An 18449-nucleotide genomic window follows, 5' to 3' on the forward strand; every position below is an offset into this window, starting at 1 on the left:
CCCAGGGAAGAAGGAATGTAAGTCCTGGTTCAGCAATGGATAGGTCTGATTTGTAAGCCAGTCCCTGGTTTCCTATCTTTTGTCCCATTATTCTGGCTCCTTGTGTCATTCAGCACTTAAACTGTGTCCCTGATAGCACTGGTTACTGCAAATAATTTCTCCCCCATAATTTCCCTTTGCCTTGCCCTGGCCCAGCTGGGAATTTCCTCTGGATTTGATTTCAGTCCTGATAACTCTTCTGTGTATACACATGACATGTGGAATTCCAAAGTGTTTTCCCCACCACCATTCATGTGTATCTGAGGTGGGTATCACTAATACGTCCCTTCCCTGAATCAGATGTCCATTGCTGGATCACCACTGTGTGTTCTTGTCTAACACCACTCCCACGGATTCCAAGGGGAAATCACCCAGCTGCAGAGCCCCTTTCTAACACTTCTCCAGCTCAGCTCTGATGCTGGACAAGTCATGTACAAGACTTCCTAGGCTGCACTTCAAAGTGAAGTTAGAATTGTATGGAAGAACCCTTCTAGATCTAAATGACCAGGGCTCCTCACATGGGATGTAGAGGTCCCTTTTCATCTCCAGGCTCTAAGGTATCTCCTCCATTATTGTTTGCTGTTCAGATCCATCCAATTACTGATACAGAGAGATCTGATCAGATCACTCGGGAGAAGCAGGGGGAGTTTGCGCAGGCAATGGTAAGCAGTCTAGGATGGGATTGGCTGAGGAGCTGAGTGCCTCCAGAGTGCATGGAAATAAAATGAGGCCTGGCTCTCTGGTTCTGGGGCTCTCTCCAGCTCTCTCTTCTTCCTGAGGATGCTTGGACAATTGTGCTGCAGCTGCCTGCATTTCCCAATGGACAGTATTTTAGGTGGGAAGGAACTCCCTGTGCAGCCTAGGATTGCGCTGACCTGGCAGAGAGTGGCAGGTTTATTTTTCTTTGGGTGTTCTATGGGGATGAGCTGTGAAACAGAAGCCTGCTATTCTTCCAAAATGTGTAGCTTCTGTATCTTACGTTGTTTTAGTCTGTGAACTAATCCTATAGAATAAGTAAAAACTAGCGTGAAATGCTAGAACTCAGGTGTTAGAGTTTAGCCTTAACTGATAGACCTAAGTGGCTAATTCATGTAGAAAACTGTTATTACAAAATTGTGAAGCTTTTGAATAAAGACTCCTTTCCTTTATCACCACAGCTTTGCCTCTGGAATTTTGCCTAGAGGGTGGCAGCAGACAGCAGGACTCAATTGCTGTCGGGTAACATTACCCCTCTGCTCCAACCTCAGGAATGTTTGTGTGGGGCTGACCTGGGCTTGGCAAGAAACAGAACAGTTTATCTCCATAGAAACCACAACTTCAAGCAGCCACTTCAGAGGGACAGGAAAAGATGTGGGGGCGTAGCCTCAACGCTCTGGTATTGCGGAAGACAAACTGCAACTCCTGGGATAGCGCGAGATCAGACCAGAGCGAAAAGACTCGTTGACGCAGGTGGGGCCGGCTGGGAACCACCCTGTTAGCCTCTGGAAGGGGCGTGGCCTTGCAGGCGGCAGGAAGAAGTTACCTGTTGGATGGTTCTATCCATTCTCTTCCCAGCTCTTGCAGTTACCCCTAAACGGGAAGCCGCAGACCGTAAGCCTTTTCCGAAAAAGTGGTAAGGGGAGGTAGACAAGGGACGGGCGGAGGAGACTGGCTATTGCATTCCGTAGGAGGGGCCCAACAGCTACTTTCCACCTGCTGAGTCAGGTGAACCGGTCCATGGGGGCGGAGACCAGAATATGAGAAAGGGCAAGGACGAAGATAGAGGAGGTATTTATTTGTTCGTTTTCAAGACTAAACTTACAGCCCTCTATCTGCAGACCCGTTGGCGTACTTGTCAAGGGCACTCTCTTGGCCTCGGGAAAAGAGAACGGAGGCGACCTTTCAGCAGCAAACGAAAGGCCGGTTTAGGCTCATCCTTGTTTTCCCTAGCTCAAAACGATAGAGCCGTATGGCTTCCGCGGTCTGGGGGAGTGCCCCCTGGTGGGGCCCGCCGCCCCCAGCCCCGGCCCGCCCGCTCACGGACATCGACTTCTGCTCTGGAGCGCAGCTGCAGGAACTAACCCAGCTTATCCAGGAGCTGGGTGTGCAGGAGAGCTGGAGTGACGGGCCCAAGACCGGACGAGACCTTCTCCAAGCCAAAGACTTTGTTTTCTCTTTACTCGGTAAGTAACCCTCCCAGCCTTCAGAAATTTCCAGCACTCAGCCCCGCCCCGCGGTCGCCTCACGCTCTCACAATGCCTTTTCTTCCCTCAGGTCTTGTTCACCGCCGCGATCCCCGCCTTCCTCCCCAAGCGGAGCTCTTGTTGCTTCGTGGTGGGATTCGCGAGGGCTCTGTGGATCTAGGGCCTTCACCACTAGGTCCCTACGCTCGGGGACCTCACTACGACGCCGGCTTCACACTTCTGGTGCCCGTGTTTTCTCTAGATGGCACTGGGCAGGAGCTGCAACTGGACATGGAATCCTGTTACGCCTGGCTCTGCCTCCCAGCACTGATGCACGGAACCTCAGTCCGAAAGGCATGGCAGGGTTGCCTAGGACCCCCAGTCCCAGGCAGACGTGATTTGACCTACCAAACCGACAGCGAAGAAAATCCCAAGGACCAGCAAACCTCCGTGGACCAACCTCACGGTTACGTCACTGAGATTGAGCTATGTGTGTCTTCGGAAAAATCACCTAGTAACGACTCGGGGCCTGAGTCGCCTCAGCAAGAGGTAATCGATCTTGGCTTTCCTGCACCACTGAATGGTGACGTCACCAAAGCAGCCTCGGAGAGTTCCGTCCCGCCGCCGTCGGAGGCTCCGGAGGCGTGGCCTACATTGTGCCCTGCCAAGGTGGCTGCGTGGTTCTTCGCTGTGCTGGCTGAGGTCGCCCAGTCCCTGATCCCGGTCCCGGGTGCCCCGCGCTTGGTTCACGCAGCGCGCCACGCGGGGTTCACAACCATCCTCTTGGCTACACCGGGGCCCCCACGCCGCCTCCTGCTTTTCGACCTGATCCCTGTGGTGTCTGTGGCTGGCTGGCCCGAGGGGGCTCGGAGCCATTCGTGGGCCGGGCCGCTGGCCTCTGAGTCGTCCTCTTTCTATCTGGTGCCGAGCGGCGACAAAGAGCGGCCGGGCGCTTCCGGCTGGCAGCTGTGCTTCGCCCGCCAGGAGCTGGCGCTCAAGGCACTCATACCTGCCCCGCTGCTGCAAGCGCACGCGGCTGCCCAGGCGCTGCTGCGCCCACTGGTGGCCGGGACCCGGGCCGCGGCGCCCTACCTTCTGCGGACGCTGGTCTACTGGGCTTGCGAGCGACTGCCCGCACTCTATTTGGCGCGGCCGGAGAACGCAGGTGCCTGCTGCCTAGGGCTGCTGGATGAGCTGGGCCGTGTGCTCGAGGCCGGGCTGCTACCCCACTATTTTCTGAGCGGTCGAAAGCTCCGGGCAGGAGACAGTGCTACTGCGCTGCTCGCAGCATTGGCCCGGCTTCGTGGGGACCCTGTCCGGGCCCTGTCTGCCACGGTGGAGGAGGCCAAGGCTGCGCGCAAGGGGGGTGGTTTAGCTGGCGTGGGAGGCGGGGCCCATTAAAGACTACACCTACCAATAAAGAAAGTGCTTCTGTTAACTAGAGGGATGTGGAGGGCACTACTGGGCCCTCACTTGGGGGACAGACTGAGCACCCTGGAGCCCAAATATCCCGTTCTAGAAGACGTCCTTGTGGGTTCCTCCCCATCATTCCACTCATCTGCCGCTCCATCCCTGGTACAGGTCGTCCTAGCCTGCCATCTCTGTGGCCAGCCAGCATCGTTTGTGTCCTGTTACAGCCTCTGGCAACCGCCTTCCCCCAATTCTCGTGGCCTTTTCCCTCAGGATAGAGATGGGGGGGCGACAAATTTGCTGACAAAACGTGGGAAGGAGGCATGGAGACCAGAGCAGATCCATTTGGCTCACACAAAATCAGACTTATTAAGGAAGTCGCATTTCTTCCCAGGCTAGATTTCAACCCCCACCTCAATCCCTTCGGTTATTACCCCTACTTTCCTCATTCAGCTCTGTCCCCCCATACAGGGCAGTAGGGTCTCTTTCTCCACCTTCGGGGTATCTGCTGTTCCATTTATCTGAAGCCCAACCTCTACCCAGTCAGTGGAAACACCTCCTGGTCCCTCCTCCAAACTGCGAGACATCCGGCCTTGCCTCGGCTCCGCCAGCCGCTAAGACCGTCCCCACTCCCTGCCTCCAAGGAACCCCGGGGTTCCGCCCGCCCAGCTTCTTCCCCATTTTCCGGCGTCTCCGCCCCCTGCCCCGCCCCCGGGCCGGCTTGGAGAAGGGGGAGCTGCGGTTGCCGCTGCCGCCTCAGCTTCCCACTGGCGCTGCTGCTGCTGCTTTCGCCACCGCCGCTGCTATCGCTGCTGCACTTGGTCCAGCCGCCAGGCCCAGTGCTCTGACTTTACCGGACCAGGGCGTTCTGCGGAGGCACCCTTACTCTTTTGGGGGCCCGGGCGCCTAGCCAGGCGAGGAGGGGGAGCTCCGTTTGCGGGAGACAGGGAGGGAGGAGCCTGGAACCTGGGCCAGCACCCGTCGCGGGATCAAGAAGAGGACAGGTTGAGGGGCGTCGGGGAAGGGGGGTTGCTATAGGTAGTCCTCGGGAGGAGGAGGACGCCCTGTCGCAGAAAGCTCCGATGCACTGACTTCTAGAGGGCCTGTTCACATTTGGGAACTGGTGACAGCATGGGTGCACTCCTCCTGGGGGGCTGGTTGGAACAGAGGACGTAGGATCTAAATAGCAGCAGCAGTCCCCAAAGGAAATTAAGGGGCAGCCAGAAGGAAAAAAACAAACAAACCCAGATGGTTCTTATTTTGAGGTGACAGCCCTTCAGACAATCACCTGGTGTAGCCAACAGGAACGGTGGATTTGGAGGTGACTTCAGAGTGGAGGGTAATAAGGTGAGGAAAGGGGCTCAGCAACTAGAACCCTGTGCCACTAGAAATGGGGGTGACTTGGTGAAAAAAGGCATTGTCCAGAGACAGAGTCTGGGAAACCGTTCTCACTGAACAGGGACAGCCTGGATATTCAGAGACACAGTTTGGGGGATTTCGGTGAAAAAAGTAGGGGATCGTCCTCACTTAGAGGATGGCAAAGAGAGCAAGGTGGGGCTCTTCTCTGACATTGGCAGTGCCCCAGTAGGGGTGGGATGAGCTAATATCCTCAAAGCTAAGGATCCACAATCTATATTTTACAAGAGTGGATTTGGCAGGAGTACAGAGGCCACCAAAATAGGGTGAAAATTGGAACCACATACTGGACATTTTAAGGGTTTTGACTTTGGGATAGGGGAAGTGGGACTGGGTACGAAGAGCAGGGGAGGGGTAGTTCAGTAGGGGTCAAAAGTTGAGGGTGGGATTAACTGAGAGGTACATAGGTTGCTGGGTTCAGTGGAGCTAGCCCCAGGGTTCAAGGTGGGAGCTAAAGGTTGGAGGGGGTTGCTGAGGCTTATCCTAAGGTCCTGTGGGTGGGGCAGAGAGTCTGGGAAGAGAGTCGAGAGCATGCCGTGGTGGTGAGCGGCTTCTCTGGGGAGTCCAGCACGCTCCCAGTGCCTGCTGGTTTGGGGGTGTCTCCTCCCGGGGCGCCATGGCGGCGCTGGCCAGTAGCCTGATCCGGCAGAAGCGGGAGGTCCGAGAGCCCGGGGGCAGCCGGCCGGTGTCGGCGCAGCGACGCGTGTGTCCCCGCGGCACCAAGTCCCTTTGCCAGAAACAGCTCCTCATCCTGCTGTCCAAGGTGCGACTGTGCGGGGGGCGGCCCGGACGGCCAGACCACGGCCCGGGTGAGTGGCTGAAGCGGGGTCTCCGGAATTGGGGTCTCTCTGCCTGGGAGGTTGAGATGAGGGGCTCCGAAGAATGGGGCCCGACTGAGGGAGGCCCCCGGAGAGTGAAAGGGATGGGCTAAGACAACAAAGTCTCTGCCAGTCCATGTCTCAGTTTCCCTTCTCTTTTGCCCGTAACCCCGAGCCCACCTGCTTTCGAGAACAAGGGAAAGATTTGAGAGGTTAAATCGGGCTCCCCAAGCCTCGCAGCTCCCACTTGCTCCCATCCCCACCCCAGAGTCCCCATCCCCACCGCCCTTCGCCTACGTGCTGCCTCTCGCGCTTCTTTTCATCCAGAGCCGAGGGGCCTGGGGGTTTCGGACGCCTGGGTCACCCCGAGGGTTTCTGCGGTTCCAGCAGCCCCGCCCCCGCCCCGGCTCTCCCTATCCTCCACGCCTTGGCTAGGTTCCTCCTGGCCGAGCTTGCCTGGCTTGGTGCCAATCTCCCCAGCTCTCCCCTGGGTGTCCTTGCAGCTACCTCGCCAGTTCGCCCCCCTTGTGCGCCCTCCTTCCGTGACCTGAGCTTCAAGAGAGAAACTGGGTACCCCCACCCCCGCCCCAACCCAGCACCACTACCCTCCACGCCACTCCGAAATCGGGTACCACGAGCTCAGGGGACTTTTTGCGGAGGAACTCATAGTACAAGGCTAATGGGAAACCAGCAACGAGATTGGGGGTCGTACCACCTACAACGGGGTACACTGAAGTCCGCTGAGAGCAAACAACCAGCAAGGAGAGTTTTGAGGGTTAGCGTGTGGTCCCCGTCCAGCTACCACAGGCAGAGAGTCCCTCTGGCTCCCTCCTGCCTGTTCCCAGCCGCCCTAGCGTTAGCCCCCTCGAGCCCTGCTCCTCCAGCCCCGCCGCCGCAGGTCCGCCGCATTGGTACGGTCCGCAACCCACCATTTGAGTAGTGGGTCCCGGCTCCCACGTGACTCAGCCTGCCTGGTCGCCTCCCCTGCCCTTCCTCTTTGGTTTGGTACTGAACGTCCCCCACCCTAAGCAGGTTACCTGGCTGAAGGGGAAAGGCTGAGCCTCTAAAAGGCTTGGGCCCCCGGGCCAGCGGACTGACAGATACAGACAGATGGGTCAGTGTCAGACTGGCCGGCGCTGGGCCAAGGCGAGGCCCGCGCCAAGCAAGCGACAGCTGCAGCAGCAGGTGCTGAGTCAGCGTCAGGCCCAGTCCCACCCCCATTCTGGAGGGGGCGCCCCTACCCTGTGGTCCCTTGCTGCCCCCGACAGTCACAAACACACTGCCCCTTTAGCAGCCCTGCCTGTCTCCCTCTGTCTTTGGATGTATCTCTTCCCTTCCTCTTCCGCGCCTCCCCCCCACCCACCCCGCTCTTTGTGGTTAAGCTGTAGAGTACAAATTAAACCATTTAAATAAATTTCAATAAATTAAACCGAAAGCTGGTGATTAGAAGAAGCAAAAGGGACCCACATCCCAGCGTCCTCAGGAATGGAGAGGAGGGAGAGAGCTTTCTTGGAGGGTGAGAAAGTTCAGGCCATAGGACCCTATTCCTTCCCTCCACTCTCCTTTTTTCCCTCTGATCCCAAGTGTAGGAATGTTTCTGGGAACAGAGATGTCATTTTCAAAGATTAATGTCTCTCTCTCTAGAGCCTCAGCTCAAAGGCATCGTCACCAAACTGTTCTGCCGCCAGGGTTTCTACCTCCAGGCAAATCCCGACGGGAGCATCCAGGGCACCCCAGAGGACACCAGCTCTTTCAGTGAGAGGGGGAAGCTGGCCCCTGGGTGGGAAGGGGGATAGTGGGGCTAGGAGACTAGGACAGTCCTATTCCTGCTTTAGGTTCTGTTGTTTCCAGTCTACCTCTTTGACTCCCAAGGGAGGAAATGAAGCTGGGGTGGAGGGAGCCCAGATGGGTGGCCTGGGGTACTGATGCCCCCTCTGTCCATCCTCAGCACACTTCAATCTGATCCCTGTGGGGCTCCGTGTGGTCACCATCCAGAGTGCCAAGCTGGGTCACTACATGGCCATGAATGCAGAGGGACTGCTCTACAGCTCGGTGAGAAAATGAGGCTGAGTGGCTTGGGGTTTGGAGATTCCCCAACTGTGACTTTTTCAACTACAGAGTATTTTACAGTTCAGGACTCCCTCTCACTCCAGCTCTTGCTGATATTCAGTCATTACTGCCCACTCCAGAGCACCTCCTCCAGGGTCCCTCTAATCCTACTATTACACAGCCCTCCAGATCCCCCCAGGCTTTTTGAATATCCAACTCTTTCTGTCTTTTAGGGCCCATGTTTCTCATCCTACCTCCTCCAGACTTCATCATTACTCATTTCCCCAGAGTCACTCAGGATAGGGGATGGTGAGAGTTTGGGAATAGAGTGGAGAGAAGGTTTTGTTTTTGTTTTTGTTTTAAGATTTTATTTATTTATTTTCAGAGAGAGGGAAGGGAGGGAGAAAGAGAGGGAGAGAAACATCCATGTGTGGTTGCCTCTCACATACCCCCAGTTGGAGACCTGGCCTGGAATCGAACCAGTGACCTTTCTGTTTGCAGTATGATGCCCAACCCACTGAGCTACACTAGTCAGGTTGAGACAATGTCTTCTTATTCCAAGCCCCCAAAGTCTAGTTCATCACCCTCAGCAGACTACCAGACTCTCCCTTGTCCTCCTTTTTCCCATTTCCCACTTGGACGTAGAATTTGGCCTCCCAGCCTAAAATATGTGGATTATGTCCTGGCTTGTTCTTCTCAGGGCTCCCTTCTGTCCAGTGATGTGTCTATTTGTCTCTTTGTGTGTGCCTTCCTGGGTCTTTGTCTCCTCAGCAACATTTCACAGCTGAGTGTCGCTTTAAGGAGTGTGTCTTTGAGAATTACTATGTGCTGTACGCCTCTGCTCTCTACCGTCAGCGCCGTTCTGGCCGGGCCTGGTATCTAGGCTTAGACAAGGAGGGCCGAGTCATGAAGGGAAATCGAGTCAAGAAGACCAAGGCAGCTGCTCACTTTGTGCCCAAGCTCCTGGAGGGTGAGTATGGGCTGAAGGAAATGGGGGCCACATGGGAGGGTATTGACCTTGACATGGACATTTAAGTGATACACAGCTTAGGGGCAACAAGTGTGAAGAGCACACCTGTTATGACAGGTCAAGCCAGGAAGGCTTTGGCCTTTGGGGGTTTGGAGAGTTCTCCTGTGGGTTGGGGTTCCCAGAGGATGAGTGTAGGGGAGGGGAGCCCTGTCAGAGCTCCAGTTCTCCTAGGTCTCTCTGTGCCTAACTCTCCTTTCTGCTCCTCTCTCTCCCCTTCACAGTGGCCATGTACCGGGAGCCTTCTCTCCACAGTGTCCCTGAGACCTCCCCTTCCAGTCCACCTGCCCTCTGAAATGTAGACCTTGGACTGGAGGCTCCTGCACTTGCACTGATCTAGCCACCGCCACAGCCTGTCTCCCAGCCCTGCTGCTGGCCCTACTCCCACCCCAGCTGCCATACTCATGCCCTGAGCAGCCAGGTCCCACCAGGTGCTCTACCCTGAGGGGGCCTAGGAATTGCTGAAACCCTTCAATTCTTGGACCCAGGAGGGGGTCATAGAGGTGGATGTTTGAAAATGGTCCTGGTTGATTGCTCCTTCTCTTTCACACTTGCATACCCCCGAGGCCTTTTCCCGAGATGGCACTGGGGGGTTCCAAACTGATGGAACCAGGACACAAATACTCCCCACCCCAGGCTCAGCCATTTCCTGGAGCCCTTTTCATTGCCACTGAGCCATAGATTTATATGTCTACTGGAGCTCAGGATTAGTTTTTTTTCCCTACTCCACCTTCTGCCTTGTTCTGGACAGATTCTGGAACACCATGAATCCCAGCCAGGGCCATTTCTGTACTAAGGCTCTATGCTGGAATGCAGGCATGCTGCCAGGCTCTGTTCTGGATCCATCAGGCTTCCTTGACCCAGATAGACCCCTGGTTTCCAAGTAGAGAGAGGCTGGATTTGAGCCCGTTCTTGGCTTTGGCCTGAACTGGGGCCAGTCTCAGATCACCCTAGGTTTAACCTTTTTTATCCCAGTGACGCCCAATTCTAGAGCATGGTGTTCTAGACACATATGGAGCCATACTTCCTTCTGAATCTCAGCTCTAGGATATAGACCATGGCTTTCCACCCTTCCCTTCGGGATGGAACTGGGGCCTAGATAGCCATATTATTGCTCTAGAGTAAGTTCTAGACTCATTCTTCCACCTTCTGTAGTGATATCTATTAAGGATGCACTCTGGAAAGGACCCAGCTATGATTCATAAAGAACTGAGTCCTGGATGAATTAAGAACTACTTCTTGTTTTTCCTAGATAATTTTTTTAAAATCTTATTCTTCCTATAGAATGCTAACCTTATTTTTACATACAGTTTCTAATTCCTGCAACTCAGCTGTGGTCCAGGGAAATAAAGTCTGAAGAAGAGCAGAGGAGTTTTGGAAGGAACCCTTGGCTCATAGTGTGGAAGCTAGGATGGAAAAGGGGCCAAAACCATGACATAATTGGACCTGCACCTGGGTTGGGGGCACATGAACACTTAGCTACCTCAGCAGGAATTTCTTCCAGATCCCCTTTAAAGCTGAGGTCTTTAGGGTAATGGGTCCAGAATAAAAAGGACAAATACAACATAGCCTTTGACTCCCCCAGTGAGGAGACTCCAACTCAGCAATAAGTCCCAACACTCTCCTCTAGGTCAGGCCACGGAGGGTGAGGGCCTCTTGGATTCCAGACCTCATGTACCCCCAGAGCTTCTAACTGAACAGAACTTGCTTTACTTTACAGCTTATAGCCTCAGCTGTGTTTTAGGTACCCAAAAAGGGCCTGACTAGATTTTCTTGAAAAACGTGGAGAGTTAAGTGCAGGCTTGGAAAAAGAACAGGAACCCATTAGTGAACTAGGAGGTAGACTGAGTAGCGCCAGACCCGGACAGGGTAGACTGAGGATGCCCTAAAGGAAGGGGCTAGGACTCCGGAGGCAGGTCACTTTCCCTCAGGCTCTTTCTACTTCTAGCTTATTGCAAGAGGGGTTGATATTTCTCTCATCCACGTAGACCCTACCCAGGCTCCATCACTCCCCTGACTTGACTCCCAGGGGACCTGGTTTCCACTCCATGCATTCTCAATTAAAGAAGGTTTATACAGCTGATGCTTTGTCTGTCATCTGTGGGTGGCGGGCCTTGGCAGTTGTTCGGGGCGGGACCAAGTCCCAGGGGCGGGGCGGGTGGGCTGGCGGCTGCCCCCCAACAACAGGTGCACATTCTTGGGCGCCTCGTCACTTCCCCTGCCCTCGCTGTCCCGGCGGTTCACCGAGCTAACTCACTGGATGCGGCCGGACTATGACCCCAGGGGCGCTGCTGCTGCTGTTGCTGGGGGCACTGGGGGCGTCGCTCGCCCCAGGTAAGTCTGGGCCTCGAAGGGGAAGTGACAGGACCAGGGGTCGTGGCCCGGCACCATGGCTTCACTTAGTGCTCTCCTCCAGGCGCCCGCGGCTCGGAGGCGGAAAGCCGGCTTCGCGAGAAACTTTTCTCGGGCTACGATAGCTCGGTGCGGCCTGCGCGGGAGGTGGGAGACCGCGTCAGGGTCAGCATTGGTCTCAGACTGGCGCAACTCATCAGCCTGGTGAGGGCGCACACGGGCGGTTGAGGTCAGGCTCACTGGCGGGTTGGGGGGGCGTGGCTTTGGGTGAGGCAGCACAGAGGGACGGCTGGGGCGGGTCGAGGCTAAGGGACAGACCAGCCCGCTGCTGGACAGGCCAGGGGTAGAGCGGGGTACAGAGGTGAACTTGCCTGTGGACGGATCATGAAGTGTAACTGGGGCTGATGGACTGACTGGAAGGCGGGACTTGAGGCGGGGTCACAGGCTGGGGCGGAGCTCGGTGCTGGGCAGCGTCAATCAAGAACAACAGGCGGAGATTCAGGGTTGGGTGAATTATGAGCTGTGGGTGGAGCCCGCCTGGGGCGGGACTTGTGGAGGAATTGGCTGACACACTAGACCGCAGGAAGTTTCGGAGGTAAAGGCGGGGCTTGGGCCCAAGAGGGTGGGACTCAGAAAAAGCCGGGAGTTTCCATGTAGAACCTGACCCGTTGAACCCCTTCATTTATTTCCACTTACATAACCTCTACCTTTTAAACCTCTACCTTTTCCCTTTTAGAACGAGAAGGATGAGGAGATGAGCACAAAGGTGTACTTAGACCTGGTACGGAGACCCCACGGGCTGGGAAAGGGCATCCTGCTGCTTTTACTGTTTCCTCGAATGTACGGCCCAGTCAAAAATATGTTTGCATCACAAACTCAAACAACACGGTTATAGCTACATCAGAATCTTCAGGAAACATTACCTATCTTTACTACGGGAGTTGCACTTCATGCATTTTTAATTCTGATTTTTTAAAAATATTTCTTTATAGAGAGGGGAAGGGAAAGAGAAAGAGGGAGAGAAACATCAATGTGTGGTTGCCTCTTGTGCGCCCCCTACTGGGGACCTGGCCCACAATCAAGGCAGGTACCCTGACTGGGAATCAACCCAGCAATCCTTTGTTTCGCAGGCCCGCATTCAATCCACTGAGCCACACCAGCCAGGGCTCACTCTAATTTTTTTAAATGTTATTTCACTTTTATTATATGTATATTACAATCCCATTGTTAAATTTTTTAATTTTAATCATTGTTCAAGTACAGTTTTCTCCCTTTTACTCCCAATCCAGCCCACCCACCCCATTCTAATTTTTTGAAACACTGATTGTGGCCCCTAATTTGGTTCTTGAGCCACTAAAGGGTCCCGGAACTGCAGTTTGAAAACCACTGTTTTGGAGGATAGCGAGTGCAACGTCTTCGTTGTTATAAACCAAAAATTAGGGCCTGTTGCGCGGGAAGGGGAAATTAGCTTGATGGAGGCTGAGCGAGTACAAGTGAAACCGGGCTCAGAACCCCGGGCCTCCAGAATTACAGCCCATTCCTGCGCTGTTCCCCACCCTTGCACTTGCTGCTCTCTTCCTTCAGACATTACAAGTATCCTTCCCGCCTCCAGCCCCTAACAGTCCCCTTTAGCCTCTGCTTCTCTAGGAGTGGACTGACTACAGGCTGAGCTGGGACCCCGCAGAGTATGAGGGCATCGATTTGCTCCGAGTCAAGGATCAATCCGTGTGGCTACCAGACGTGGTGCTACTGAACAAGTAGGATCTTTCCAAAACTGGGGGTGGGAGAGGCCTCTGCAAGGGCGGGGCATGTGGAGGGTGGGGCCTGATTCCAGATGAGAAGATTCTTTCCCTGCAGCAATGACGGAAACTTTGGAGTTGCTCTGGGTATTAATGTCGTGGTAGCCTCCGACGGCTCTGTGCGCTGGCAGCCCCCGGGCATCTATCGCAGCAGCTGCAGCATCCAGGTCTCTGGGCTCCACTTGGGAAACTCAAGGCGCTCTTAGAAACCCTCCTTCTCCTCAGATGTCCTGACTCCCATCCCTCCTCCATTATCTCCCAAGCTGACCTTCTTTCTAACAAGCTGACCTTCACATCTCTCTTGCCCTCCTGATTTTCCATTGTTTCCATCTTCTCTGCTCACTTGCATTCAATTCCAGTCTTCCTCAGTAACTCCCCTTCATTGCCCATGGCCTCACCTAATAACCTTCCAATTCCTTTGTGACCCCCACTTCCCTGTGACCTCTCCTGGTGTCCCCTGTATCCTCTGACCCCTATCTGCCCTGTGACCTCCCTAACACCCCCCAACAAGTTCTCTGTTAACTCTAGTGACTCCTCCTTCCATCCAGGTCACCTACTTTCCCTTTGACTGGCAGAACTGCACCATGGTGTTCAGTTCCTATAGCTATGACAGCTCAGAGGTCAGCCTGCACACTGGCTTGGGTCCAGATGGGCAGGAGCGGCAGGAAGTGCACATTCATGAAGGGACCTTCATTGGTGAGTGGGCATGGCTCCCACATCCATGGGTTTTATGACTTCCAGTTTCTAACAAGCTGATAAATATACTCCATTAGTGATGCCCAAAACAACCTTTTGGTGTCAAGATAGGTATGACTCTCTATATTTGGCAAATATAGAAATTGAGACTTATTTAAGTTTATTAGAGGTGAGCTGTCCAGCCTAGTGTCCACAGCTAGCCCCTTAACACATCAGCTTCCTCTGCTGTAGAATGTGGCTGAGCAAGCCATATCCGGCACCAAGGATCAGGTCCCAAATCTGTGTACCCTTCTTCTGTTTTCCCTCCTGCCCCCAAGAAAATGGCCAGTGGGAGATTATCCACAAGCCTTCTCGACTAATCCAGCCTTCGGTGGATCCTAGAAAAGGGGGAGAAGGACAACGTGAAGAAGTCACCTTCTACCTTATCATTCGTCGGAAGCCACTCTTCTACCTAGTCAACGTCATTGCCCCATGCGTCCTCATCACTGTCCTGGCCATCTTTGTCTTCTACCTACCACCAGATGCAGGTAGGTGGGGGAAAGGCCCCAGCCCTTCTTCATACCAATAGCTCAGCTTCTTTCTCTCCACCCTTAATCCAGGCAAGGTTTTTCTGCTAAATCAAGCCATCATAGATTATGTTTCATCAATCTCACTCAAGTTTTCTCTTTAACCAGAGCTTTTTCATCTGGATCCAGATTTTCCTTCCAACCTCAGGCCCTGCCTCTCCTCTGATGCCCACTTATTTCTATCTAGTAATTTCTGAACTCTTTCCTTCAGAATTCTAGTATCTCATCCTTGAAACCACCACTCCTCTGACCAACAAATTTCAGGGTTTATACTATACTCCTTTTACCTGTCCTCATTCCTGACATCCTAGTCTCTTACCCCTCCACCTGCCTTAGAAATAACAGCCAATATTTCTCTAGGAGGCAGCATAATGTAGTAAGCGTAACCTTTGGCAAAATCCTTAATCTCTATGTGTCTCAGTTTCCTAATCTGGAAATGAGGATAATTACTGTTCCCACGGAATAGTATTATTTTGAGGATCAACTGAGTTCATAGAACTATGCCTGGTACCCAATAAATTCCATGTAAGTGGTGATGTTGTCTTTGCTACTTTTGAGCACTTGATGTAAGGTAATACAATTAACATGTCACACAGATTAACTCAATTATAACCTTTACAACAACTCTGTGAGTTAAATACTGATTTATCTTCCCATTTTACAGAGCAGGATAAAGAAACTGAAAGAGTTTGTCATTTGCCTGCCATTACACAGTTAGAGAGAGGCAGTGTTGCTTTTCCAACCCTGGTTAGTGCCAGTCTGATTCAAAAACTGGTATCTTTAACTCTGGTATTCAACACATACTTTCCTTCCCTTTGAAATCAAGTCCTCTTTCTACCTAGGGAAGGAGAGTATTGCAGCTCTAGAACATGCTTCCAAATGTAACTTTTACTTCCTCCTAGAGCAAGGCAAATCTTGGAACCCAATATTACAGGACTAAAGTAGAGCAGACCATACAAGTTATTTATTCCAATCTCTTCCATGAAGTTTGCAGTGCCTGTTGAATGCCAGAGGAATAATCTACCACCTGGCAGACATATCCTTATATGTTTTGTTTCACTTTTAGTGATAAGATCTGATTTACACTTTAACAGGATCAATTTTGTTGCTCGGTTGAGAACAGAGGTGGGTAAGGGCAAGCAGGAGGCCTTTATAATAACTCAGATCTGAGGAAATGGTGGTTTATATCAGGGTGGTAGGGGTAGATGTGATAAGTCATCAGTTTCAGGATATATTTTGAAGGTAGAGCTGTTAGGGTTTGCTATGAATTGGATATTGGATATGAGAGAGAGAGAGAGAGAGGAGAGCTAAGAATGATTCAAAGGCTTTTGCCCTGTGCCCACAGGAAAGATGTTGTTTATGAAATGAGGAAGACAATGGGAGGAGTTGGTGATGAAGGAATTAAGTTTTAGACATGTTAAGTTTGAGATGTCTCTAGGACACGCAAGTGGAGAGGTTAAGTTGGCAGGTGAATATGGGTCTGGAGTTTAAGGGAATAAGTCCAAGTTGGAGATATAAATGTAGGAGTCACTTGCATGCCCTTGGGCCTTCCAAAAACCTGTCCTTGAGTGGGCTGATTGCCAGTTATGCCATGTAGATTGTCTTCTGACAAAACCTAATCATTCTGCCTTCCCCTCTGCCCCCCAAGGAGAGAAAATGGGGCTCTCAATCTTCGCCCTGCTGACTCTTACTGTGTTCCTGCTGCTGTTGGCAGGCAAAGTGCCTGAGACCTCTCTGTCTGTCCCCATCATTGTCAAGTATCTCATGTTTACCATGGTCCTCGTCACCGTCTCAGTCATCCTTAGCGTCGTTGTTCTCAACCTGCACCATCGTTCACCTCACACCCACCAAATGCCCCTTTGGGTTCGTCAGGTAAGAAAAATCTCCTGTAGCTTCTGTTGACTCTTAATCTTAGTATTTGGCTTTTTGTCCAGGTATTTGGCTTAGTTTTTGGCTTACTATTTGGCTTTTTCTCCTCCCTCCTACCACTTGAACCTTCCTTTCACAGACCTGAGGGAGAACTACAACTTTCTGTGGAGTGTTGAAGTACCAAGTCCTATTGGGTGTCCAAACGATGCACAATTAAATTTACCCTCTCATCACTGCCATTTTGTAGGTCCTACACTCTTTTAATCATACTGTCTATCCAGATCCCAGGGAAACATTCTCAGGATTAGGTACTATCAGGGTAGAAGCCCTCAGAATTTTCCTTTCCAGTCAGGATGCCTCCCAACCCAAATATGAGCTCTGAGGGCTGTGTGGTTGCATTTTCTTGTCTGTGTAGCTCAGTGGGACATATGCACACAGGCTCAGCAGAGGGTATGTGGCGTGGGGGTGGTTGGCTACTTCCCTTCAGGTCTAAAAACATGAGAGCACTCTCTGACACACCTCTTTTTCTACTCTGCAGATCTTCATCCACAAACTCTCACTGTACCTGGGTCTGAAGAGACCCAAACCTGAGAGGGACCAGATGCCAGAGCCACCTTCTGTAGCCCTCAGGGATTCTCCAGGAAGTGGCTGGGGTCGGGGAACAGATGAATATTTCATCCGGAAGCCACCGAGTGATTTTCTCTTTCCCAAACCCAAGAGGTAGTACCTAGTCAGGAATTGCAGAACTACAATTCCCAGAAGACTGTGCGGAGGCAGGCGGCCTACGCTCCAGAAGATGCTGTGATTGAGCATCAGGGGAGTTGTAGTATCCTTTCTGCTGCCCACTTTGCTGAAAGGTGGTAACTAAACCACAGTGGGAATGCTAGGGAGGCCACCACTATTGGCGGGCAGAGCCTTAAAAGTTTTGAAAAGGGGCAAGATGTTGGGGCGGGGTCTGCAGCCCAAGCACAGGCTGTGTCTTTGCACCCTAGGTGTGACCAAACGATCCCGCCCTTTCCAGGTTCCAGCCTGAAATGTCTGCCCTGGATCTACGGCGATTTATCGATGGTCCAAACCGGGTTGTTAGCCTGGCCCCCGAGCTACGGGAGGTCGTTTCCTCCATCAGTTACATCGCTGGACACCTGCAGGAACAGGAGGACCACGACGCGGTAAGTCCATTGAGAGTGGAGCAGGGCAGAGCCTTGGTAGCCTTGGCTCCACCCTCAAACTCAGGCTCCGCCCCTAGCACTCTTTGTTTCTGTTTTGAGTTTTTTTGTTTGTTTTTGTTTCTGTTTCTGTTTTGTTTTCATTGGAAGTTTGCCTCATTTGGTCCTGCCCCCTGCTTTCCAGCTGGTTCTTACTCTCACCAGTCACCCGTAGTTTCAGGCTCCGCTTTTCGCAGCCTTCTTGGTCTGAGTTCAAAGCGGTGGTAGGATGGTCCTCCTACCACCCTAGTCCGGGCAGGGTACCTGGGCTTGCGGGTAGCCTTCCCTGATGTCTGGAGCTCAGAAACAGTTTCCTCTGCCTATCCCCAGTTGAAGGAAGACTGGCAATTTGTGGCCATGGTAGTGGACCGCCTCTTCCTGTGGACCTTCATCATCTTCACGAGTGTTGGGACCCTCGTCATCTTCTTGGATGCTACATACCACTTGCCCCCTGCCGACCCCTTTCCTTAGGACCTAGGGCCAGCACCCAAGTCCTCTGCCTGCTGAACTGATAGTTGGGCAGCACTTTAGAGCCCTATTCCTTTCTGCATATTAACTCTGGCACAAGGGATCCAGTTATCTCCTTTGTTTCTAGGAAGAGAGCCCAAGTGGGACTGGGAATACTTGGGCCCACCAGAAATGCTGTCAGCTTATTTACTCTTTGGCTTCTTAAAGAAGCTTCTAACACCAAGTTTCCCAGTAAAATGGAGCAAAGAACTAGACTGTAAGCCTTATGGAGGATGGGAACTGTGCCTTATTCACTGTAATGTCCCCAGCACCTAACACATCCTGCTTAACATTAGTTGAATAAATAGGGACATTTTTGCTGGAAGGAAAAAAAATTAGCACTTATGTTTTGCATGTTGGTAATAGTGGTCATTTTTCCTTTGTTTATATGTTTCTGTAACTTACTATGTTTTGAAATAAGTATTATGTTTAGAATTAAAAAAAGGTTATTTATAAAAGGATGTATTTGCAATGAGTAGAAAAAATAGCACTTTAATATACCCAAGTCCCAGCTTCGGAGTTAATGATGCAGCT

The 18449-nt window shown here is 52.4% G+C and overlaps 3 protein-coding genes across 9 annotated transcripts; all 3 read left to right on the forward strand.

Moving 5' to 3' along the window:
• The first annotated feature begins 1466 nt into the window (after window positions 1-1466).
• On the forward strand, window positions 1467-3639 carry TMEM102 (transmembrane protein 102). Of its 2 annotated transcripts, none has more exons than XM_045824269.1 (3): window positions 1467-1629; window positions 1857-2201; window positions 2293-3639. In XM_045824269.1, the coding sequence occupies exons 2-3, from the start codon at window positions 1988-1990 to the stop codon at window positions 3600-3602; spliced, it is 1524 nt and encodes a 507-aa protein (XP_045680225.1). In that variant the 5' UTR covers window positions 1467-1629; window positions 1857-1987; the 3' UTR covers window positions 3603-3639. The 2 variants fall into 2 exon arrangements, with proteins under 2 accessions (XP_045680225.1, XP_045680226.1); XM_045824270.1 differs by having other exon boundaries at window positions 1969-2201.
• A 129-nt stretch (window positions 3640-3768) lies between these two features.
• Window positions 3769-10996, forward strand: FGF11 (fibroblast growth factor 11). 3 transcript variants are annotated; one of them, XM_045824271.1, is made up of 5 exons: window positions 3769-5836; window positions 7490-7600; window positions 7794-7897; window positions 8666-8864; window positions 9146-10996. In XM_045824271.1, the coding sequence occupies exons 1-5, from the start codon at window positions 5644-5646 to the stop codon at window positions 9214-9216; spliced, it is 678 nt and encodes a 225-aa protein (XP_045680227.1). In that variant the 5' UTR covers window positions 3769-5643; the 3' UTR covers window positions 9217-10996. The 3 variants fall into 3 exon arrangements, with proteins under 3 accessions (XP_045680227.1, XP_045680229.1, XP_045680230.1); XM_045824273.1 differs by having other exon boundaries at window positions 8750-8864; XM_045824274.1 differs by lacking the exon at window positions 7490-7600.
• A 122-nt stretch (window positions 10997-11118) lies between these two features.
• CHRNB1 (cholinergic receptor nicotinic beta 1 subunit) lies at window positions 11119-18376 on the forward strand. 4 transcript variants are annotated; one of them, XM_045824576.1, is made up of 11 exons: window positions 11119-11255; window positions 11338-11477; window positions 12010-12054; window positions 12921-13030; window positions 13116-13239; window positions 13621-13768; window positions 14086-14295; window positions 15983-16206; window positions 16742-16923; window positions 17225-17372; window positions 17739-18376. In XM_045824576.1, the coding sequence occupies exons 1-11, from the start codon at window positions 11195-11197 to the stop codon at window positions 17877-17879; spliced, it is 1533 nt and encodes a 510-aa protein (XP_045680532.1). In that variant the 5' UTR covers window positions 11119-11194; the 3' UTR covers window positions 17880-18376. The 4 variants fall into 4 exon arrangements, with proteins under 4 accessions (XP_045680532.1, XP_045680534.1, XP_045680533.1 ...); XM_045824578.1 differs by having other exon boundaries at window positions 16049-16206; XM_045824577.1 differs by having other exon boundaries at window positions 13131-13239.
• The last annotated feature ends 73 nt before the right edge of the window (window positions 18377-18449 follow it).

The sequence above is a fragment of the Phyllostomus hastatus genome, unplaced genomic scaffold, assembly GCF_019186645.2.
Source record: "Phyllostomus hastatus isolate PE091 unplaced genomic scaffold, TTU_PhHast_1.1 phas_scaffold_55, whole genome shotgun sequence".
Lineage (NCBI taxonomy): Eukaryota > Metazoa > Chordata > Mammalia > Chiroptera > Phyllostomidae > Phyllostomus > Phyllostomus hastatus.